At 36.9% G+C, this 26,731-nt stretch overlaps 1 protein-coding gene across 1 annotated transcript in view; it reads left to right on the top strand.

Moving 5' to 3' along the window:
- LOC127847967 (CUB and sushi domain-containing protein 1-like) overlaps window positions 1-26,467 on the top strand; it is a 65,339-nt gene extending 38,872 nt beyond the window's left edge. The window contains exons 20-25 of the mRNA XM_052380219.1: window positions 14,797-15,000; window positions 16,111-16,359; window positions 16,760-17,026; window positions 21,724-21,930; window positions 24,484-24,680; window positions 26,441-26,467. Of these exons, the coding sequence (XP_052236179.1) occupies window positions 14,797-15,000; window positions 16,111-16,359; window positions 16,760-17,026; window positions 21,724-21,930; window positions 24,484-24,680; window positions 26,441-26,467 (1,151 nt within the window). The remainder of the gene's footprint in view (window positions 1-14,796; window positions 15,001-16,110; window positions 16,360-16,759; window positions 17,027-21,723; window positions 21,931-24,483; window positions 24,681-26,440) is intronic.
- Window positions 26,468-26,731: the final 264 nt, after the last annotated feature.

Raw genomic sequence — 26,731 nt, 5'->3', positions numbered from 1 at the left:
AATGACACCATTGCTCATTACTGCAATTTGACTATGGCACGATCGGTCATTACTGCCAGTCGACTATGGCCACAGCAAATGACACTTAAAATGACATCATCGTTCATTACTGCAAGTTGACTATGGCGATAGTAAATGGCTCTTAAAATGACACAATTGTTCAAAAATGCAAGTCGACTATGACAACAGTAAATTACTTTTAAACTGACAACATCGTTTATTACGGCAAGTCGACTATGGCCACAGTAAATGACTCTTATAATGGCACAATTGATCAGTACTGCAGGTCGACTATGGCCACAGTAAATGACTCTTAAAATGACACCATCGTTAATAAAAAAAAGTCGACTATTGCCACAGTAAATGACGCTTATAATGGCACAATTGTTCATTGCGGCAAGTCGACTATGGCAACAGTAAATGACTCATAAAATGACTTCATTGTTCATTACTGCAAGTCGACTATGGCCACAGTAAATGACTCTTAAAATGACACAGTTGTTCATTACTGCAAGTCGACTATGGCCACAATAAATGACTCTTAAAATGACTCCATTGTTAATTACTGCAAGTCGACTATGGCCGCAGAAAATGGCTCTTAAAATGACACCATTGTCAATTTCTGCAATTCGACTATGGCCACAGTAAATGACTCTGAAAATGACACCATTGTTCATTACGGCAAGTCGACTATGGCAACAGTAAATGACTTAAAATGACACCATTGTTCATTATTGCAAGTGGACTATGGCCACAGTAAATGACTCTTAAAATGACACCATCGTTCATTACTGCAAGTCGACTATGGTCACAGTAAATGGCTCTTAAAATGACACCATTGCTCATTACTGCAATTTGATTATGGCCAAGGTCAATGACTCTTAAAATGACACCATCGTTCATTACGGCAAGTCAACTATGGCAACAGTAAATGACTCTTATAATGACTCAATTGTTCATTAGTGCAGGTCGACTATAGCCACAGTAAATGACTCTTAAAATGACACCATCGTTCATTACGGCAAGTCAACTATGGCAACAGTAAATGACTCTTATAATGGCACAATTGTTCATTACTGCAGGTCGACTATGGCCACAGTAAATGGCTCTTAAAATGACACCATCGTTAATAACAGGAAAGTCGAATATGACGACAGCAAATGATACTTAAAATGGCATCATTGTTCATTACTGCAAGTTGACCATGGCCACAGTAAATGACTCTTAAATGACAACATCGTTATTATGGCAAGTCGACTATGGCCACAGTAAATGACTCTAATAATGGCATCGTTGGTCATTACTGCAGGTCGACTATGGCTACACTAAATGACTCTCAAAATGACACAATCGTTAATTACTGCGAGTCCACTATAGTCACAGTAAATGGCTTTTAAAATAACACCATTGTTCATTACTGCAGGTCGACTATGGCCACAGTAAATGACTTTTAAAATGACAATATCGTTAATTACTGTGAGTCGACTATGACCACAGTGAATGGCTCTTAAAATAACACCATTGCTCATTACTGCAATTTGACTATGGCCACAGTAAATGACTCTTAAAATGACACCATCGTTCATTACGGCAAGTCGACTATAGCAACAGTAAATGACTCTTATAATGGCACCATTGTTTATTAATGTAAGTCGACTATGGCCACAGTAAATGACTCTTAAAATGACACCATTGTCCATTACTGCAAGTCGACTATGGCCGATAGTAAATGACTCTTAAAATAACACCACTGTTCATAACTGCAGTCGACTATGGTCACAGTAAATAACTCTTAAAATTACACCATCGTCCATTACTGCAAGTCGACTATGACCACAGTAAATGACTCTTAAAATTACACCATCGTTCATTACTGCAAGTCGACTATGGCCACAGTAAATGACTCTTAAAATGACACCATCGTCCATTACTGCAAGTCGACTATGTCCACAGTAAATGACTCTTAAAATGACACCATCGTTCATTACTGCAAGTCAACCATGGGCACAGTGAATGGCTCTTAAAATGACACCATTTTTAGTTGCTGCAAGTCGACTATGGCCACAGTAAATGACTCTTAAAATGACACCATCGTTCATTACTGCAAGTCGTCTATGGCCACAGAAAATAACTTAAAATGACAACATCGTTCATTTCAGCAAGTCGACTATGGCCACAGTAAATGACTCTTATAATGGCACCATTGTTCATTACTGCAGGTCGACTAAGGCCACAGTAAATTACTTTTAAAATGACACAATTGTTTATTTCTGCGAGTCGACTATGGCCACAGTAAATGACTCTTAAAATAACACCATTGTTCATTACTGCAAGTCGACTATGGTCACAGTAATTGTCTCTTAAAATGACACCATTGTTCATAACTGCAAGTCGATTATGGCAACAGTAAATAACTCTTAAAATAACACCATCGTTCATTACTGCAAGTCGCCTATGCCTACAGTAAATGACTCTTAAAAAACACCATCGTTCATTACGGCAAGTCGACTATGGTCACAGTAAATTACTCTTATAATGGCACCATTGTTCACTACTGCAGGTCGACTATGGCCACAGTAAATGACTCTTAAAATGACACCATCGTTCATTACTGTGAGTCGACTATGACCACAGTAAATGGCTCTTAAAATAACACCATTGTTCATTACTGCAAGTCGACTATGGCCACAGTAAATGACTTTTAAAATGACACCATTTTTCATTACTGCAAGTCGACTATGGCCACAGTAAATGACTCTTAAAATGACACCATCGTTCATTATTGCAAGTCGTCTATGGCCACAGAAAATGACTTAAAATGACAACATCGTTCATTTCGGCAAGTCGACTATGGCCACAGTAAATGACTCTTATAATGGCACCATTGTTCATTACTGCAGGTCGACTAAAGCCACAGTAAATTACTTTTAAAATGACACAATTGTTTATTCCTGCGAGTCGACTATGGCCACAGTAAATGACTCTTAAAATAACACCATTGTTCATTACTGCAAGTCGACTATGGCCACAGTAATTGTCTCTTAAAATGACACCATTGTTCATAACTGCAAGTCGATTATGGCAACAGTAAATAACTTTTAAAATAACACCATCGTTCATTACTGCAAGTCGCCTATGGCTACAATAAATGACTCTTAAAAAACACCATCGTTCATTACGGCAAGTCGACTATGGTCACAGTAAATTACTCTTATAATGGCACCATTGTTCACTTCTGCAGGTCGACTATGGCCACAGTAAATGACTCTTAAAATGACACCATCGTTCATTACTGTGAGTCGACTATGACCACAGTAAATGGCTCTTAAAATAACACCATTGTTCATTACTGCAAGTCGACTATGGCCACAGTAAATGACCTTTCAAATGACACCATTTTTCATTACTGCAAGTCGACTATGGCCACAGTAAATGACTCCTAAAATGACACCATTGTTTCTTACTGCATGTTGACTATGGCCACAATAAATGACTGTTAAAATGACACCACTGTTCATTTTTTTCCTGTCGACTATGGCCACAGTGAATGACTCTTAAAATAACACCGTCATTCAATACTGCAAGTCGACAATGGCCACAGTAAATGACTCTATAAATGACACCACTGTTCATTACTTCCAGTCGACTATGGCAACAGTGTATGGCTCTTAATATGACACCATTGTTCGTTACTGAAAGTCGACTATGGCCACAGTAAATGACTCTTAAAATGACACCATTGTTCATTACTGCCAGTGGACTATGGCCACAGTAAATGACTTTTAAAACGACACCATCGTTCATTACGGCAAGTCGACTATGGCCACAATACATGATTCTTAAAATGACACCATTGTTCATTTCTGCAAGTCGACTATGGCCACAATAGATGACTCTTAAAATGACACGATCGTTCATTACTGCAAGTCGACTATGACCACAATAATTGGCTCTTAAAATGACACTATTGTTCATAACTGCAAATCGACCATGGCCACAGTAAATGACTCTTAAAATGATACCATCGTTCATTACGGCAAATCGACTATGGCCACAGTAAATGACTCCAATTATCCAATTATAAGCATTGATAATAATTTGGTAAATAGACATATGCGCTCTTTTCCCTTTATAAGCATTGATACTGAAAAATGAACGAGATTTAGTCAAAACAAATAGGCTCTTTTATCACCCATATAGCCAATTATACGGAAATGAGAACGAGATTTCGTCAAAAGACAAATGCACTCTTATCCCATTATAAGCATTATTACGAAAATGTGAACGAGATTCATTCAAAAGACATAGTCGCTCTTATCCGCCATATAGCCATGATCACGGAAATATGAACGAGATTAAATCAATAGACATAGGTGCACGTATCACATTTTAAGCATTAATACGAAAATGTGAACGAGATTTAGTCAAAAGACACAGGCGCTCATATGCACCCAAATAGCCATAAATATAATACAATGAAAGAGTAATATATTTTACACTTGTATGTATAATTAATATTCCTGATTCACGTGTGAGGTTGAGAGCTAATAAACTGGTTTAAACCCCAGTGGTTAACATTGACCGTTCCAAGGCGGTGACCCCGGCTTTATTGTACTATGTTTGTATGTTGTTTCGTTTTGTGCCGTTCTGTTTTGGCAATTCGTCACTTGCCATTAATAAAGGACCACGTAGGTATGTATACTATAAGGTAAGATCTAGGATCCCAAAATGTACATGGTGCTGCTAGAAAAAAGCAGGGTGGAGATTCGGAACAGACACTGACATTTTCATGTAATATTTTATTAATAAAATGCAAACTCGATTTTGTCATTTAGCAACAAAATAGGCTATGGATAAATCGTATGATTACGTCACAATACACCCGCACATACGTTTGCAAATGTTTTGCCAAGATTTGCAATAGATTTACACTTTTTGCAAGAAAGATATTTATTTATGCATACATTTACTATTGCATGTAGAATACGCATTTACTCCGAATGCATCAACTCTTTTAAGTAGACAAAAAGACAGCAATGCCATTATGATGGCTTTTACCCCTCTCCGACAGTGGATGGATATTGTTTTGGCGATGTCCGGAGCTGTTTATCAATAATTATTTATTGAATTTCAATTAACTTTACATGAATGTGTTCAATCATACTGCGATGCACCTGTAATTAAGTTATTGCCGCTTAATTGATTGCAATTCAGGAAGGTCGTCTGTCCGGAGCTGTTTCACAGTACCTATTTCAAAATATGCTTCATATTTCGCCGAAGTCGCAGAGATATTGCTTTTGTGTGGTTCTCCTTTCACTTTTAATTTCTGGAGCTGTTTCTCAGTAACTATTGCATGAAAGTCTATTCAACTTAAATGTCAACATACTTCAGTGGTGCACACTTAAGTTCTGTCCGGGTCGATAACTTCAGAGTAATAGCCACCTTATTGAAATAAATTCAGATATGCCGTCCGTCCGTAGCTGTTTTTCAGTAACTTTATCGTGAAATGTTATGAAACTTAAATATATGTGTATCATTATTTGACAAAGGCGAATGGATATTGGTTCGGTAAGGAATCCGGATAGAGCCATCTATAATCTCGACCTTCTTTCATCGAGGGCGACACACGACACATGAAGCGTTACAACATATTTTGCGCGATAGTCGCAGCGACGCACGATATTTTGCGTATTACACGAAGCGATGCGCGAAAATGTATCACGAAATATCTTCCTTGTGTAGGTAGCCCAAAAGGCGATATATAGTGTTAAATATATCGTGCGTCGCCGCGACTGTCGCGCACAATATCGTGCGTCGCCGCGACTGTCGCGCAGAATATCGTGTAGCGCTTCGTGTGTCATATCTCGCAGACAAAGGGCGACAAACGAAACACGGAGCAAGGCACGATATTTTGCGCGACGGTCGCGGCGACGCACGATATTTTATTATTCAAATATCACCCATATTAACCGAATCTCGTGTACCGCGGTCTAATTTCAGACTGCGACACACGACGCACGAAGCGATACTCGATATTTTGCGCGACAGTCGCGGCGACGTGCGATATTTGTACTGTTTAAATATCGCTTTTATAAAATCGCCTGTCGACGTTTTAAAAAATTAGAATGCGAAAGTCGCCCTTTTGTATGCGATATTTCGCCCTTTGAACACGACCGTCGCACTTTACGAACGCGACCGTCGCCCTGTATGAACGCGACCATCGCCTTTTTAAAGGCGGTATTTCATGGTTTATTCTCGCGCGTCGCTTCGTGTATCGCGCAAAATATCATGCGTCGCCGCGACTGTCGCGCAAAATATCGTGCGTCGCCGCGACTGTCGCGCAAAATATCGTGCGTTGCCGCGACTGTCGCGCAAAATATCGTGCGTTGCCGCGACTGTCGCGCAACATATCGTGTATCGTTTCGTGTGTCGTGTGTCGCCCTTGATAAAAGAAGGGCGAACTTATAGATGGTACTATCCGGATTCCGTTGTTCGGCGTTTTCCGTCCTTCTTCTTAACTATTAATTTAAAACTAAATGTACATCATCATACTGTGGTGGTGCACGCGTTTATTTGGTTTGGGTCGAATTGGTAACTGCTGACTTATGGCCCCTTGACTTGATTGAAATTGAGGAATTTGAATGTTCGGACATGTTTTTTCTGTAACCATAGTTGTAAGAAATTTCATGATATTTCAAGTTAATGTGTATTATCATACAGTGGCAGTGCATTAACAAGATTTTTTATAATCAAATACAAAATTATTGCTCCTGCGTTGTTTGGCTTGGTAAGTTCAGAGTTATATTCCTTTAACCTACTAAATACATGTATAAAGATTTTATGCATTAGGCGGGTGATATCAATGCACGCCTTTGCTTGTTAATACGAGTTTAATTGAATATAGTTTTAAGGCGTGAAACGTTTTTTTCCACTTTCGACCGAACGACACTGTTTTGTTTAGATGCTGTTGTTGTTTCGATGCTGTTATTGTTTTATTTCTAGTCGAAAAACCAGCGCAAACCATTGTTTTCAATAATGCTTACTGGACTACTGTGTTTTTAATAGCTTATAAGTATGCAGAATTTCCAGACATATATATTTTGAAAAGAGTTGTCATTGGAATACTTTTTTTAAAGTAGGAAACGCATCCTTATCGGACAGCTCATGTATCATAAAATAGGTAAATGAAAACACAGTGCCGAATATCTCCTTGATTGTTTGGAGATGTAAGCAGAAATATATCACGCTCCTCGCTGCATCATTTTTCTGAATAACGGAGCGTATATTACCCAACGTCCCAAGAACCACGGCGAGTAGCTTGTTGGCGGATGAATTATATTTGAATTAAAATGCATAACAATAACAGAATTTCTGGTGAATATTTGAACAATCAAAGTATATAAAGCATTTATTATGAATTTTCACGTTTGCGTGTTTATCTGAGCATGATCAGATATTTCTTCATAACAAACACATATATACAATACATGTGCAGTTCAATGTGGACTACAAAACATCATAGCGAAGTATCAAATTCAAGGTATATCGACAAATATTCTTTTGTTGAGAGTTATTGCGGAAACGTATACTTTCTAATGAACATCAGTATATTGGTTTTAAAAGACAGTATAACATGTTAATTAACAAGAAATAGCGAATTTTCTGTCACAAATAACGTTTAAATTTTCTTTTTTCAATAAAGATGCATAGGTGATTTTCACCATCAACAATACTGTTATATACATTATTGACATGCAATTTAAACAATAAAAGACATTTTTTTATTTTTAATGTGTTCAATTTGTAAATATTGCCGAAAAATTGATACTGTCCAAACAATGACCTAATTTCAATAGTTGGACTCTGACCCAGTCTTGTGTATGAAATTGAGAAAACACTTTAGAGATGGTTATTTTCGCCTTTTATATCAACAAATCACCAATTTCATTTCACTTATATTTGCTTATAAATCACGTGACACGACAGCATTAAAATAAAAGCTTGTTCCTTATTATTCAGTAAGATATATGCATATCAATACACAAAAAATCCACCCTGCAACTTCAAATGCATGGCAATATAAAGACCTTAATATGAATTTTACAGAAAAAGCAAAACTAACACAACATACAATTCACAAGTGGCCACGCTTTAATAAGATCTTATCCCATTAAGCAACATGTTCATTAACAACATAGAAGAATGGTTTGTTATCACGTCCGCTAGTACACAATATAACACCAAATGTCACAAAGGCATATCCCTCGTCAGAAGGTAACTTCCATCTGCATTCTCTACCGCGGAGTCCTTTTTTAAAGTCCAATGAAGGACATATGGTGCCTGGAAGTCATGCTGACAGTTTGCATACCCCATTCCAAGACCACCACCCCCCGCCAAAGTGACAGGCCACGGGCGACGTTTACAGAAAGTAATGAAAATACATGTACTAGCCCAATACCAGCACAAGTATAAGTCACACATTGTAAACCGTTGTCTGTAAGGCAACGATCCCATTTTTGTCGTAACACATCTTCCCACCGCACGATGTTGTCAGCCATTTTTAACTTTTCTGCAGGATGTTAGCATCTTGTTGTTCACTAGGCTTTACATTTGAAAAAAATATTACAACAAAATCCAATTTGGTACGAAATATTGACTATGATACCCACACAGTTTCTGAGTAAAATGAAAGTTTTGACATTAGCAACGAGAAAACTTGCTTTATAACATAAGTATACATCTACTATCTAGAAAAATGTACACATTTTTCTTACATGAGCACATAGAATTTCATCTGTAACTATGTTCCGTGTTTCACTTACGTCTATGGTCTATCCACTAGGGCGCTTGACCACTGTTCTTTGATGCCCCAGCCATCATTAAATATATATATATATATATATATATATATATATATATATATATATATATATATATATTTCTGTAAATGAACACGTCGATTTACATAACACGTCAAACTTTTGAAGTGTCAAAAGCTACGAAGACACTTATAAGTCATTGTTTTATTTCGATGATACGATCAACTTTTATTAATCACTGTGACTAGTAATTGTATCAATGGCTTGATTTTTCTAAAACACGTTACAGATATCTCTTTAAACTATCTTGTAAAACGTAAATCAGAATGAATTAATTTGTACGACATTGATACTAAAACAGATACGAAAAATCTAACATGACTGCTAAATTTTTACAAAACTTATCATTGTACATAGTGTCAATGATATGGCCAGGCTATATGGCGTGTAAATACTATTGGCCACCGTTGGTTGTAGAGCCTCTGTGGCCTCGTGATAACTACATCCAGTAGCCTGCAGTTGTATGATTAGAAACAAACGATTACGAGAATATTTAAAAAATACATACTGTGAAATATTTTCGGTACAAATATGTAGTTTAATACTTTGACACCAAAGAACATAATAATTGTATGACTTTCAAAGCCGATATACTATTTTCAATTAATTATATATCTTTATATGTTTGCATTTTCTATATATATTGTTTAAAATTTACACAAACACAGCGCAAGTTTCTACTTTCGTGAATGAAATGTGGTTATGCTAAATGAACAAAAAGTTATGCTCTCTTATAAATCTAATCATGTTTTGAAAACGTATATATTATTGTAAGATAATACTTGTTACAAAAAATCAAAGACCATATTCTATACCTCTTGCATTGAAAACGCTTCCTTGACGAGGACTGATTCTATGTACGACGCAACGAGTCTGGAACTCAATATAGAAATGGTATTGGTTTTAATTATTTTAAGTTTAAGTTAAGTTTGTAACAATTGTTGATGTCAGTCTCGATCGAGCACGACCGTAGATGTATATCTTTCTACATACTATTTTTTTACAATTACAAAATCGGTCATATGCAAGATTATGTTTATTTTTCACTTTCGAAATCGATTGTAAACGCCCAATGATAATGTGATGAATTTCAAAGGTAAATTACTGAAGCCATAGTCGACTACCAATGAATAACATTGATGATATTTCAAAGTTCAATTACTGTTGCCATAGACGACTTGCAGTGATAAACATTGGTTGTATTTCAAAGGTCAATTACTGTGGCCACATTCGACTACCAATCAATAATATTGATGATATTTCAAAGGTCAATTACGGTTGTCATAGAGGACTTGCAGTGATGAACATTGGTTTTATATCAAAAGTCAATAACTGTCGTCATATTCGACTTGCAATAAAGAACATTGGTTGTTTTTCAAAGGGCAATTACTGTGGCCATAATCGACAAGCAATGAATAACATCGATGATATTTATGATATTTCAAAGGTCAATTACTGTGGCCAGAGACGACTTGTACTGATGAATATTGGTGTTATTTCATAGGTCAATTACTTTGGCCAAAGCCGACTTGCAATGATGAACATTGTGGATATTTCAAGGGCCAATTATTGTGGCTATAATCAATTGGTTGTATTTCAAAGGGCAATTACCGAGGCCATAGTCGACTTGCAATAGCAAAGATTAGTTGTATTTCAAAGGACAATTACTGTTGCCATAGTCGACCAGCAACAAATAATATTGATGATATTTCAATGGTAAATTACTGTGGCCATAGTCGAACAGTTAAGAAAAATATCCATGATATTTCAAATGTCAATTACTGTGGCCATAGTCTACTTGCAATGGCGAACATTGGTCGTATTTCAAAGGGCAATTACTGTGACCATAGTCGACTTGAGTAACGAAAAAGTTGTGTCATTTTTATAGTTATTTACTGTGGCCATAATTGACTGTAATTAATAAACAGTGGCGACCTTTTAAGAGTCAATTACTGTGGCCATAGTCGACTCGCAGTAATGGACGATGGTGTCATTTTAAGAGTCATTTACTGTGGCCGTAGTCGACTTGCAGTAATGAGCGATGGTGTCATTTTAAGAGTCATTTACTGTGGTAACAGTCGACTTGCAGTAATGGACGATGGTGTAATTTTTAGAGTCATTTACTGTGACCATAGTCGACTTGCAGTTATGAACAGTGGTGTTATTTTAAGAGCCATTTACTGTGGCCATAGTCGACTTGCAGTACTGAGCGATGGTGTCATTTCAAGAGACATTTACTGTGGCCATAGTCGACTTGCAGTAAAGAAAAATGGTGTCATTTTAAGAGCCATTCACTGTGCCCATGGTTGAAGTGCAGTAAAGAACGATGGTGTCATTTTAAGAGTCATTTACTGTGGCCATAGTCGACTTGCAGTAATGGACGATGGTGTCATTTTAAGAGTCATTTACTGTGGCCATAGTCGACTTGCAGTAATGGACGATGGTGTAATTTTAAGAGTTATTTACTGTGACCATAGTCGACTGCAGTTATGAACAGTGGTGTTATTTTAAGAGTCATTTACTATCGGCCATAGTCGACTTGCAGTAATGGACGATGGTGTCATTTTAAGAGTCATTTACTGTGGCCATAGTGGACTTGCATTAATGAGCAATGGTGACATTTTAAGAGTAATTAACTGTTGCCATAGTCGACTTGCAGTAATGGACGATGTTGTCATTTTAAGAGTCATTTACTGTGACCATAGTCGACTTGCGGTAATGAAAGATGGTGTCATTTTAAGAGTCGTTTACTGTGGCCATAGTCGACTTGCAGTAATGAACAATGGTGTCATTTTAAGAGTCATTTACTGTGGTCATAGGCGACTTGCAGTAATGGACGATGGTGTCATTTTAAGAGTCATATACTGTTTCCATATTCGACTTGCAGTAATGAACAATGGTGTCATTTTAAGAGTCATTTACTGTGGCCGTAGTCGACTTGTAGTAATGGACGATGGTGTCATTTTAAGAGTCATTTACTGTGGCCATAGTCGACTTGCAGTAATGGACGTTGGTGTCATTATTTGAGTCATTTACTGTGGACATAGTCGACTTGCAGTAATGGATGATGGTGTCATTTTAATAGAGTCATTTACTGTGGCCATAGTCGACTTGCAGAAATGAACAATGGTGTCATTTTAAGAGTCATTTACTGTGGTCATAGTCGACTTGCAGTAATTGACGATGGTGTCATTTTATGGGTCATTTACTGTGACCATAGTCGACATGCAGATGAACAGTGGTGTTATTTTAAGAGTTATTTACTCTCGGCCATAGTCGACTTGCAGTAATGGACAATGGTGTCATTTTAAAAGTCATTTACTGTGGCCATAGTCGACTTGCAGTCATGAACAATGATGACTTTTGATGAGTCATTTACTGTGGTCATAGTCGACTTGCAGTTATGGACGATGGTGTAATGTTAAGAGCCATTTACTGTGGCCATAGTCGACTTGTAGTAATGAACGATGGTGTCATTTTAAGAGTCAATTACTGTGGCTATAGTCGACTTGCAGTAATGGACAATGGTGTCATTTTAAGAGTCCTATACTGTGGCCTTATTCGAATTGCAGTAATGGGCGAAAGTGTCCTTTTAAGAGTCATTTACTGTGGCCATAGTCGACTTGCAGTAATGAACAATGGTGTCATTTTAAGAGTCATTTACTGTGGCCGTAGTTGATTTGCGGTAATTGACGATGGTGTCATTTTAAGAGTCCTATGCTGTGGCCATATTCGAATTGCAGTAATGGACGATAGTGTCCTTTTAAGTGTCATTTACTGTGGCCATAGTCGACTTGCAGTAATGAACAATGGTGTCATTTTAAGAGTCATTTACTGTGGCCATTGTCGACTTGCAGTAATTGACGATGGTGTTATTTAAAGAGTCATTTTCTGTGGCCATAGTCGACTTGCAGTAATGGACGATTGTGGCATTTTAAGAGTCATTTACTGTGGCCATACGTGACTTGCAGTTATGAACAATGGTGTCATTTTAAGAGTAGTTTACTGTAACCATAGTCGGCTTGCAGTAATAAAAAATGGTGTCATTTTAAGAGTCATTTACTGCGGCCGTAGTCGACTTGCAATAATTGACGATGGTGTCATTTTAAGAGTCATTTACTGTGGCCATAATCGACTTGCAGTAATTTACGATAGTGTCATTTAAAGAGTCATTTACTGTGGCCATAGTCGACTTTCAGTAATGGACGATGGTCGCATTTTAAGAGTCATTTACTGTCACTATAGTCGACTTGCAGTTATGAACAATGGCGGCATTTTAAGAGTCATTTTCTCTGGCCATAGTCGACTTGCAGTTATGAACAATGGTGTCATTTTAAGAGTGATTTACTGTGGCCATAGTCGACTTGCAGTAATGAAGATGGTGTCATTTAAAGAGCCATTTACTGTGGCCATAGTCGACTTGCAGTAATAAACAATGGTGTCATTTTAAGAGTCATTCACTGTGACCATGGTCGAATTGCAGTAATGAGCAATGGTGGAAATAAAAGTCATTTTCTGTGGACATAGTTGACTTGCAGTTATGAACAATGGTGTCATTTTAAGAGTCATTTACTGTGGGCCATTTTCGACTTGCTGTAATGGACGATGGTGTCATTTTAAGAGTCATTTACTGTGGACATAGACGACTTGCAGTAAACGAAAAATGGTGTCATTTTAAGAGTCATTCACTGTGGCCATGGTTGACTTGCAGTAGCGCTCATCACATGCACGCGCACTATCAAGTTACTTGATTATATATTTATTATGGATGCACATTAAACTTATAAACCATACGTGTAGTTTATTAAGTACACCATACACATCCATATTCGACCATTGCAGATAAAAGACTAGTAACAGTGAATATCATTTCATTCGTATTTTAGAATGAATTTATCTTTTTACTATTTACTTTTTATCTTTTAGTCCTCCGACGTCTTTCTCGGCTTATAAAACTAATCCTTCCATAATCGTTCTTTCACGGCTATGGCAGTAATTTTCCATAGCCGAAACAGCCAATCGAAACAGCCAATGGAAATCCATGAAAATGGAAAATAGTGTTTCCCTTAAAATATCGATTGCAGCTGAAAATAGATTAATTTAAGCTTTGACAGGAGTCATAAAAAAATTCAATTTAGTATAAACGACACGCTTACCTCAATGGCAACTTTAATTCAATGCAATTAACAATAAAATTACAACGATATACACTTCCAGTGTCTGTTCTTAAGGTGTTATGCATGACAAACACTCAATCCGAAATACGTTTTGGATTCGTTCGATGCTTTAAACAAATATTTTACTGTTAAAAAAAAACACCACGTCCATATTGTTGTCCCCAAATGTTTCGTCACCGAAATGACGTCAAACGAGTACGTCATAAATTTCGTAATCAAGTGATGAAAATAAAATACGGAAAGCTGGTTCGGTAATATATTTTTTAGGAAATAATTGAGGACTAAGAAAATTGATGGGATAAATCGATTACTAGGTCTGTGCCAAATAAAGCGAAGTTCATTTTGCTCGGCCCGAAAATCTGAACCATTCAACATATTAATGGTTTTTTATTGCTGAAATTAAATACAATTATTGAATATTAAAATTGTTCATGGTTCATATAAATTGTTCATGTTTGAATAGTTTGTTCGGTATAATAAAATAAATATTACATGTCTGACAGGGTGACAGTAAATTTGTCAACTTTTGGAAAAATACTGTCAACCTTGGCTTTGCCTCGGTTGACAGTATTTCCTCAAGTTGACAAATTTACTGTCACCCTGTCAGATATATATAGTTACATTGAATGGACATACCAAACCCCTAAACTGATTACCCTTTTGAACATAGTTTGTAGACATTATGTCGAACAAACCATTTTGTGAATGATATTACTAAGTTAACAAGTTATATATTTCAGGTATGATGTGTTCCGACCCCGGCACTCCTGGAGGCATGACTCAGTTGGCAACTAGTTATGAGATCGGAGCCAAGTTAAGCTACAGGTGTACTAGGAGTGGGTTTGAACCAACAGGGCCACAGAACTATACCTGTCAGTATGATGCTGGTTCTGGTTCTGCAGTGTGGAGTTACAACTTGACCAGCAATCCCCCATCCTGTCAAGGTATTCATGCTTGAATTGTATGATTATTAACCTCATTGTAATAAACATATCGCCAACTCTGCTTTCGTAATTTCTTGCATTCAAGTGAAACTTCAGCTGCATCAGCAGGAGAGAAACCTTATCATAGCACATGGGCCTTCAAGCATATCAACAAGAACACCTCAACAGTTCCAAAACTCTTTCTTTTCTTTTTATGCCCCCGGATCAATAGATCGGGGGTATATTGGTTTTTGCCTGTCTGTCTTTCTGTCTGTCATTCTGTCCCAAAACTTAACTGTACAGTAAAGTTTTGCAATAACTTTTGCAATATTGAACATAGCAACTTGATATTTGGCATGCATGTGTATCTCATGGAGCTGCACATTTTGAGTGGTGAAAGGTCAAGGTCATCCTTCAAGGTCAAAGGTCCAAAAAAAAGCGGCGCTTTAGGGGGCATTGTGTTTCTGACTAACACATCTCTTGTTTATTCAAAGAAACAAATAAATGGAGTTGCGTATCTTGATGATGATTCAACAATTACTTTTTGCCCCTAAATCAGTATTAATATTTGTTTTAAACCTTTTGTGCAATGCATTTAAATAATTAAGTGCAAAAAAATCCGTTACATATACAGGTAGGTTTGTATGTACATGTAGGTTCAAATACTACAAGAAAATGGAAGTGCAAATTTAATCTTGGCATTACTGGGTGTTTGTAAAGGGTAGCAAATGTATCTGGAGTATTCAGTATCATGTTTTCGTGTTGTTAGTGTACCCCAATTTACAAATTGAGTGGGCAGGTCAGGGAAATATTTGAAACTGCATGGATGTCTTTCTGTCCATCTGTCTGTTTGCATGTTCGAAGACACAAACATCCGCAAATGAGTTCCCCTTCACCTGTTAATATACAATATTCAATCATGCATGCTTACTTCGTCCTTGTGATATAAAGTTTTTAATGCATGATTTTTGACATATTAAGTGTGTTAAAAATTAAGAAAGTAATGCTCCTTTTTTCAACTTAGAATTGTATTGCTATTCCTTATTAAGAAATGTGATATCATAGGTATTTGTCCGAACTAAGAATACTGTATGTTGCAAATGGTGGACAATGTGTATGTTTTTTCCTTAGATACCGAGAAACCCAAAGTCACCATGTGCCCAAATTACAGCTCTGACTATTTTTATGCTATGGGCACTGTGAACTTTATGACCCCTAACTTCACTGATAACTATGGCATCAAAATTTTCAACCGCGCTGGGAGTTCTCTCCGCTCAGGGGATGTATTGAGTCCATCAAGCAGCCAGATCAACATGAGCTTCATAGCGACAGACTATGATGGGAATACAGAGACATGCTCCTACACGTTTAATGTATACGGTAAATATTGAAATGCCATTGAAATGATACATATTATTTACAGAAATACTTAAAAAAAAAATTACTTGAATAACTTTATTAATTTATGTAATACATTACCTGGAACATACATATTATTTATAGAAAGACTTTAAAAACATAATTACTTGAATAACTTTATTCATTTATGTAATACATTACCTGGAACTTTGTCAATTTCAATGTGAACTCATAGAACATGTATGTTTCTATTGGTCATAAACAAATGTGCCAGTTTCCAGTGCTGTGTAAAAACTGATGAATATTTGTTCATGTGTTTATTACAGCTTTGTTATAAGTGCTAAGAGTTTGTTTGTACCAAATGTGTGTCTGGTGTGCTCAGATAGTTCTGTACATTTAAGTGATATTCATTATCTTGTAGATAAAAGCGTAAAGCCAAACATCACATGCCCTCAAGTGAAAACAGTTACTGTGACCGATCAAAATGGAGTGAGTGTCAATGTATCAGACTGGATAACAGTGACTGACATGCCCCATCACAATACACGTCTGAGTTTCAGCCCCTCAGTTGTCACGGGCACAGTGGCAAATATTGGAACATCCCAGGAAGTCACTGCTACAGCACGATTTACTAGCGGTCCTAACGTAAATGTTGACTCACACTGCAAATTCCTCGTGAATTTTGTTGGTAAGAGTAAAAACTTAAACCAAATCCATGGCTATTTCAATCTAATCTGTGTACTTCTATGTATTTTATTTTTATGCCCCCCTTCGAAGAAGAGGGGGTATATTGCTTTGCTCATGTCGGTCGGTCGGTCGGTAGGTCGGTCGGTCGGTCGGTCCACCAGGTGGTTGTCAGACGATAACTCAAGAACGCTTGGGCCTAGGATCATGAAACTTCATAGGTACATTGATCATGACTCGCAGATGACCCCTATTGATTTTGAGGTCACTAGGTCAAAGGTCAAGGTCACGGTGACCCGAAATAGTAAAATGGTTTCCGGATGATTACTCAAGAACGCATACGCTTAGGATCATGAAACTTCATAGGTACATTGATCATGACTCGCAGATGACCCCTATTGATTTTGAGGTCACTAGGTCAAAGGTCAAGGTCACGGTGACCCGAAATAGTAAAATGGTTTCCGGATGATTACTCAAGAACGCATACGCTTAGGATCATGAAACTTCATGGGTAGATTGATCATGACTCGCAGATAGGGCTGTCACGATACGCCGCGAGCGTACCGCGGCATATCGTGGTACGGCAACACTGTATCGCGGTACGTACCGCGATATTTTACAATATATGTATCTGTGAAGAAAACAGCAGAATTACAATTTTACAAACTTAATTAAACTCAATAATCAGAAAACACTGATATCATAGTATGACTAGAAACTGTAAAAGAAACTGTAATAAACTTGAAAGAAGTAGTCATTGTCATTGTTCGCGTCTTTTTCTAAAATGTCCGCCGTGTTGTTTACAATAGCTGTGACTACGATCTGTGTAGATCGAACGCTTCAAGGGCATGTTCGAAATGCGGAGTCAGCGGGCCCAGTATTGAAAATCCGTAGCGTTCTGACTCTTCCTCGACTTTCAGAATCTTAAGATAACATGATTCGAAAGTGCCATGCTTTGAACGATCGATATACTAAAGAAAGAAAAGAAGAAATAAAATAAACATCTTTTGGAAAATTATGAACTTATTTGCAAAGGAAATCTGTCCCTAATCCCAAAAAAGGTACGGACCCATACATCGCCGTATTTTAAACGTGAAAGTTAAACATCTACAAGTGGAAGCGCTTGCTTGACCTGGATATTAACGGATTATTTATTTAGCCCTTTTGAACCGCTTCTACATTTTCCAAAACGATATCTATATCAAAATAATTATGTAATGTATTTATATATGTGCTAATATAATAATATTAAAAAAACCGGTGCGGCAACGCCGTACCGCGGTGCGATTTTTTTCACGACATGCACCCTGATATACCGGTATACCGGTGAATCGTGACAGCCCTACTCGCAGATGACCCCTATTGATTTTGAGGTCACTAGGTCAAAGGTCAAGGTCACGGTGACCCGAAATAGTAAAATGGTTTTCGGATGATAACTCAAGAACGCAAACGCCTAGGATCATGAAACTTCATGGGTAGATTGATCATGACTGGCAGATGACCCCTATTGATTTTGAGGTCACTAGTTCAAAGGTCAAGGTCACGGTGACCCGAAATAATAAAATGATTTTCGGATGATGATTCAAGAACGCATATGCCTAGGATCATGAAACTTTATAGGTAGATTGATCATGACTCGCAGATGACCCCTATTGATTTTGAGGTCACTAGGTCAAAGGTCAAGGTCACGGTGACCCGAAATAGTAAAATGATTTTCGGATGATAACTCAAGAACGCATATGCCTAGGACCATGAAACTTCATAGGTAGATTGATCATGACTCGCAGATGACCCCTATTGATTTTGAGGTCACAAGGTCAAAGGTCAAGGTCACGGTGACCCGAAATAGTAAAATGATTTTCGGATGATAACTCAAGAACGCTTTTGCCTAGGATCATGACACTTCATAGGTACATTGATCGTGACTTGCACATGACCCCTATTGATTTTCAGGTCACTTGGTCAAAGGTCAAGGTCACAGTGACAAAAGTCGTAGTCACACAATGGCTGCCAGTACAACGGACAGCCCATATGGGGGGCATGCATGTTTTACAGCCCTTGTTACTTATATATTTAACCCTTTTTGGGTGTTTTCGTAACTTTTGAGGTTGACTGTGGTTTCAATGCATTCTTTGAGATGGACTGTAGTTTGAATGCAGCCTTTCATGTGGGCTGAAGTTTGAATGTATCCTTTGAGGTGGGCTGTAGTTTGAATGTATCCTTTGAGGTGGGCTGTAATTTGAATGCAGCCTTTCCCTTAAACGTGGGCTGTAGTCTGAATATATTCTTTGAGATGGACTGTAGTTTGAATTCAGCCTTTCAGGTGGATGTTAGTTTGAATGTACCCTTTGAGATTGGCTGTAGTTTGAATGCAGCCTTTCAGATGGGCTGTAGTTTGAATGCAGCCTTTCAGGTGGGCCATAGTTTGAATGCAGCCTTTAATAAGGTGGGCTGTACTCTGAATATACCCTTTGAAATGGACTGTAGTTTGAGTGTATCCTTTAAGATGGGCTGTAGTTTGAATGTATCCTTCGAGATAGGCTGTAGTTTGAATGTGTCCTGTGAGATGGCTGTAGTTTAAATGTATCCTGTAAGAAGGGTTGTAGTTTGAATGTATCCTTTCATGTGGGCTGAAGTTTGAATGTAGCCTTTGAGGTGGGCTTTAGTTTTAATGTATCCTTTGAGGTGGGCTGTAGTTTGAATGCAGCTTTTCAGATGGACTGTAGTCTGAAGGTTTCTTTGAGATGGACTGTACTTTGAATGTATCCTTTGAGCTGGGCTGTAGTTTGAATGCATAATTTGATATGGGCTGTAGTTTGAATGTATCAATTGATTTGGGCTGTACGTAATGTATTCTTTGTGTTGGACTGTAGTTTTAAAATATCCTTTAAAGTGGGCTATAGCTTGTATGTATTGTTTGAGGTGAGTTAAAATTTGACTGTTTCCTTTGAAATCGGATTTAATTTGAATATATCTTTTGAGATGGGCAGTAGTTTGAATGCATTCTTTGAGATAGGCTGTGTTTGAATGTATCTTTTGAAGTGAGCTATAGTTTGAATGTATTCTTTGAAGTCAGCTGTAGTTTGAATGTATCCTTTGACATGGGCTGTAGTTTGAATGTATCCTTTGAGATGGATAATTGTTTGCAAATATCCTTTGAGATGGACTGTAGTTTAAATGTATCATTAAAGATGGGTTGTATGTTGAAGGTTTTCTTTGAGATGGGCTGTAGTTTTAGTGTATCCTTCAAAGTGGGTGGTAGTATGAATGTATTATTTGAGATGGACTGTTGATTGAATGTATCCTTTAAAGTGGGTTGAAGTTTGAATGTATCCTTTAAGATAAGCTGTTATTTTAATTTATCATTTGAGATGTGACTGTAGTTTGCAAGTATCATTAGAGATGGGCTGAAGGTTTAATGTATCCATTGAAGTGGGCTGTAGTTTGAATGTATCCTTTGAGATGGGCTGTAGTTTGAATGTTTCCTTTGAAGTGGGCTAAAGTTTGAATGTATCCTTTTAGGTGGGCTGTAGTTTGAATGTATCCTTTCAGATGGGCTGTAGTTTGAATATCTTCTTTGAAGTTGGCTGTCGTTTGAATGTTTTCTATGAAAAGTGCTGTAGTTTGAATGTATCATTTGAGCTGGGCTGTAATTTAAATGTATCCTTTGAGATGGGCTTAAGTTAAAATGTATTACGTTAGGTGGACTGCTGTTTGAATGTATCCTTTGAAATATGCTGTTGTTTGAATGTATCCTTTGAAGTCAACTGTAGTTTGTATGTATCCATTTACCGGTAGATGGGGTGAAGTTTTAATGTATCCTTTGATATGGGCTGTAGTTCGAATGTTCTTTGAGGTGGGTTGTGGTATGAAGGTATCCTTTTAAGTTGGTTGTAGTTTGAATATAACCTTTAAGATGTGCTGTGATTAGAAGATATCCTTTAATCTGGGCTGTAGTTTTTTATGTATTCTTTGAGATGGGCTATGGGCTGTACTTAGAATGTATCCATTGACGTGGGCTGTAGTTTGAATATATTCTTAGTGTAGGTATGTAGTTTTCTTTTTCCTTTGAAGTGGGCTTTAGTTTGAAAAGATTAAAATCTCATTTTTTCAAACATTCATATTCAAGCAGTCCTTCCTAAAGTTATTTAATTGCCGTCCAGTAGGGCCTATAATCATGCAGTCTCTGCCGGCCCAAACTGATCATTTCAGATTTTCTGGACCAAAAACGAAAAATGATGAAGAAAGACAAAAATTAGATTGAAAGAAAAGTAAAATTATATTTTGTTAATATACTAGATAATATCGATATTAATAAATTTTGCTTACATATAATGCAACTTAATGAGCTTCACTAAATTTATTCCATTAATAGCAATTTAATAATTTAATTATATATTTGTTTATGTGTTTGTTTATTTGATAAATGACCTTTGTTTAATTCCTGCTTGCTAACAAAGTAATCAAATATAACAGGAACCAAAACACGGATATAGAAATGATGTAGTGTGTTATTCGCTTAATCGGAAAAATGCAGAGGACTGTCGGTATTTTGGAAGGACTGCTTAAGTATCTTAACATTCAATATAGTTGAATGTGATCCAGCGAAAACTTCTGCTGTAAAACTTATATTTTGAATGTAACAGACATTGTTATACACATGTTTAAATATTATCATCTCATTTTTCTCCTGCTTTCCAGCTGGTATGTGCTTTAAAGAGCAGCTGTTTTCTGACCACAACTCAGTGCGAAACTGCCTCTCAAATGCAACAGGTTCACTTGTATGTACCTCCACCTGTAATAGTAGCTATGTTTACGGAGATGGTGCCACGGTGAAAAAATTCACATGTTCAGGGGGAAACGAATGGGACTATAATTTTGTGGATCCTGCAAATAGGTTTTGCTTGCGTGAGTGAATTCACGTCAACTTGTTTTTCTTTTTTTTTTAAGTAGGATTTGAGTTACTTCAAAAATGAATGTTTTTTAGATACATACATTTTTAAACAACATAATAATTTTTATGTAGGAGTGATTAATATTGTCTTGAAAATTAAGTGGCTTTCAATGTTTAAAAGGTTTGATTTTATTTTCCATTTACAGTACTGACATATTTAGCTCGACTATTATTTATGAAATATATATAGTGGAGCTATTCTACTCACTCAGCGTCGGCGTTGGCGTGACCGTGAGCGAGCAAATGTTAAAGTTTGCGTACCACCCTAAATATTTCCTATGTCCCTTGACATATTGCTTTTATATTTTGCATACTTCTTTACCAACATGACCCCAACCTATAAACAAGAGCAAAAAACCCTATCAAGCATTTGATAAGAATTAAGGCCATGTGTCCACTTAGAATATGCATATTATTGATAGCTCTATGTTAAAGTATGCGTACCACCTCAAATATTTTCAATGCCCTTTGACATATTGCTTTTATATTTTGCATAATTCTTTAACAACATGACCCCAACCTATAAACAAGAGCAGACAACTGTATCAAGCATTTTGTAGGAATTATGGCCCTTTTTTGTCTTTGTAACTTTGAATATTTTGTTAAATTTTGTGTTAAGATCCACTTTACTTATTAAGTACTAAGGCTATTGCTTTCAAACTTCTAATATTTTCTTACTATCATGATGTTACTGTACCTGGCAAGATGAATTTGACCTTGACCTTTGAATGACCTTGACTCTCAAGGTCAAATAAATAAATTTTGCTTAAATTGCCATCACTTCTTTATTTAAGATCAAATTTGATTTATATTTTGACAAAACAACACTTACCTGACATACCACAATGGACTCCACCCAAACTATCCCCCACGCCTCACCCCAGAATCCCCCCCCCCCTCCCCCCAAAAAAATCTTTTTTTTTGAAAGATCATCTATTAAATGACCACACACCCACATTATACCCCCCTCTCCATAATGGCTTACGTTATACTGTTAAGCACTCGAATAGTCGAGCGCGCTGTCCTCTGACATCTCTTGTTGTCCCCTACCGGTTTCACAGGAGGGGACTTATGGTTTGCGCTCTGTGCGTCTGTCTGACTGTCTTTCTGTGAGTCGGTCTGTCACACTGTTCTGGATCCTGCGATAACTTAAAAGTTCTGAATATTTTTTCATGAAACTTGAAACATGGATAGATGGCAATAAGGACATTATGCACGTCATTTCATTTTGTTCCTGCATCAAAAATTCTGGTTGCTATGGCAACAAATAGAATCGAAATACTGCGGAAAATGGTGGTTTTCTGGATCCTGTGATAACTTTAAAAATTCTTAATATGTTTCATGAAACTATCAATATGGATAGATGGCAATATGGACATTATGCACGTCATTTCATTTTGTTCTTACGTCAAAAATTGTGGCTGCTATGGCAACCAAATAAAAAACTATTCTGAAAATGGTGGAATTTCTGTTTGGAACCGGTCGGGGACCATAAGGCTTGACAATAGCCTTGTTATATATGATTCCACTTATGTGGGCTGTATGAATAGGTTTTTCGGCCAGATCTCATTGAACATAAATAAATATAGATAAAAAATATGAGATCTCCTATATTTTTTTAAGCCCCCGGATCGAATGATCGGGGGTATATTGTTTTTGGCCTGTCTGTATTTTTCTGTCTGTCATTCCGTCATTCTGTCCCAAAACTTTAACCTTACATTAAAGTTTTGCAATAACTTTTGAAATATTGTATATAGCAACTTGATATTTGGCATGCATGTGTATCTCATGAAGCTGCACATCTTGAGTGGTGAAAGGTCAAGGTCATCCTTCAAGGTCAAAGGTCAACAAAAAAGCGGCGCTTTAGGGGGCATTGTGTTTCTGACAAACACATCTCTTGTTTGATTTTTTATGTAGAACTTCAGATTTCAATATTTAAGAAAATACCTTAATTATCACAATTTTATTAATTGCCCTCCTGTAAACTGATTCAGAATGATACTTTGTATTAGAGTATCATGTTGTTGATTTATTTCCCATATGGTATTGACAAAAATTAGATTATTATATACATACATTACAACACTTTACTGGTATATTCGTGAAAAAAATCATCATATGGATAATGTCTCTCTAAAACTTGTCTTAAAGTTCATATGCAAGTATTCATGAGTAGTTCTTTTTAAGTTAGGGAGGTTTTACTCCAGTTTACAAATATTTATGATCATACCTTGATTGGTTATGCTCAAACACATTGTTACGAGATGTTTTGTTCTGCTGTTTCTAATTGATAAAGGAATGTGCTCTTAAAAGCAAATGAATACACATACATCAGAATATGTTACAAAATGTTAATAGATGTATCTAGAAATGCTTGCTGGGCTCATATCATTAAGATGCAATGTAGAGTAGTTATTTAGTTATAGATCATGTATAGACCATGTATAGACCATGTATAGTCCATGTATAGACCATGTATAGACCATGTTTTATTTACTTTTTACCAGCCATTCAAAGCTCGGATGACACCATCACCACATCCGTTGTTTATGACTTTTCCACTAACAACTATAACTGCAATTCACAGTTTGCAAGTAAAGTGGCTCCTATGTTGTCAACATTTGCTACACGCTTGTCAACGTCATGTGATGGTCTGTCTTGGACCGTGGAACATACAAACACTACACTTGTAACTTCTAGTCAGGTAATGCAAATGAATTATTAATTGTTGTAATATAACCTTTAAAGGACAAAAATGCATTTACATAAGTTTATTAAACTACCTTTATATATCCTTGATATTGGGTTATAAAAGCTACACTAGAAAATAAAGGGTTATAGACAGGAATTGCTATGGAAACCTGTCTGTTTGTCCGTCTGTTTGCCTGTCTTTGGCTCGACTAAAATTGTCCTGGGAAGTTCTCTGAAAATTTTATACTAAAAACATTCAAATTTGCCTAGATCATTCCATATATGAAGATGTCCATGTGCAATGTTTATTATTCAATGTTTGAACCTACAAAAGTTATGCCCCCTTTTCAGCTTAGAATTTCTGTAATATTATTATAATATTGATACTACAGACTTTACAAGCAAAAATGTACATATCTGAAACTACAAAATTCAGATGAGGTTTGGTTGCTTTGTAACATTGTACATTGTCCCTCTAATTAGTTTCATCAAATCATGTCCTTGGGGTCAACGTAGTCCCACCAGCATTATGGCAACCAGGGTGTCAGATATTTCACCAGTATAAAGAATCATATTGAAAACTATCATTTACTCAAAAACCACAAGGCCCAAAGTTTAATATTTGGCATGTAACACTTTTTGTGGTGCTTTACAAACTGAGTTCAAATGATGATACTTGGTCAGGATTCACAACGCCCGAGGGTCCAATTTTTCTTTGTAACAACTTGCCAATTATTACTACATACAGAATACCATTAGGGCCATCGTGGTTACACATTAAAATCTAGAAGACGACAATGCGATAGTGCGATAGTACGATGGCGACAATGCGATAGTACGATGGCGACAATTCGATAACGCGATTGTACGATGGCGACAATGCGATAATAATCGCACTATCGTTATCGTATTATCGTATTGTCGCCATCGTACTATCGCACTGTTGCCATTGTATTGTCAAATTGTCGAACTGTCGCCATCGTACATTTGCACTGTCACCATCGTATTGTCGCACTGTCGTCATCGTATTATCGCACTATCGCATTATCGCCTTATCGCCATCGTACTATCACATTGTTGACTATCGCCTTCTGGTACACAAACTATTCTTATTGCAGAAAAAAAATAGATGACTTTATGTAATTTGAAAGAGGTTACAGTTATAATGAAATCAAATTCTTATAAAGTTAGAGAATGGGTATTGATTTAAGGTATGCCGAACTGTAAAGTATTTTAAAAAATGGCTCCATCTAGGGAAAAATACGATGTGCGCTTTTGTACTGGATGGCGATAGAAAACAACGCGACAGTACAATGATGACAATGCGTCAGTGCGACAATACGTTGGCAACAGTGCCATAGTACGATGGCGACAATGCGATTATACGATAATGACAGTACAATAACACGATAGTACGATGGCGACAATTAGATAATACGATGGCGACAGTACGATATGACTATCGCATTGTTACCATCCTACTTTTGCGTTGTCGCATTTTTGCCATTGTAATATCACATTGTTGCCTTGTACTATCGCACTGTGGCCATCGTTTTGTCGCATTGTGGTCATCGTACTGTCGCGTTGTCCCATTGTCTCCATCGTACTATCGCGTTGTCGCCATCGTACTATCGTATTGTCGCCATCGTAATATCGCATTGTCCCCATTGTTCTATCGCACTATGGCATTGTCGCTCTCTGGATTTTAATGTGTAACCATGATGGCCCTAACGGTATTCAGTAACTACGTGAGACGTTGTGTACATTTTTCAGTACCGTGACAAGTTTTGGTTTAAATAGGAGAATGCATTTGCAGATGCATTTAATCTTACATACTTTACTTGAAGTAATTTCATTTATACCTGTATTAGCCATGGTGACAAGATAAAATAACAGCTGCACATACTTTATGTTCAGCTGTTATACAATATATTTCACCAGGGCTATAACAAGTTTAAATGGCATTGCTCAAAATAGCACGCACATTTATTACCAATGCATTGCATTTACCATAATGAAACATTCAAATTACAATAAAATTGTAATAAAGAGTAATCCTGGTGT

This window comes from Dreissena polymorpha, chromosome 10, assembly GCF_020536995.1.
Source record: "Dreissena polymorpha isolate Duluth1 chromosome 10, UMN_Dpol_1.0, whole genome shotgun sequence".
Lineage (NCBI taxonomy): Eukaryota > Metazoa > Mollusca > Bivalvia > Myida > Dreissenidae > Dreissena > Dreissena polymorpha.
The sequence above is the reverse complement of the archived record's forward strand: the minus strand, read 5'-3'. Positions and strand labels throughout refer to the sequence as shown.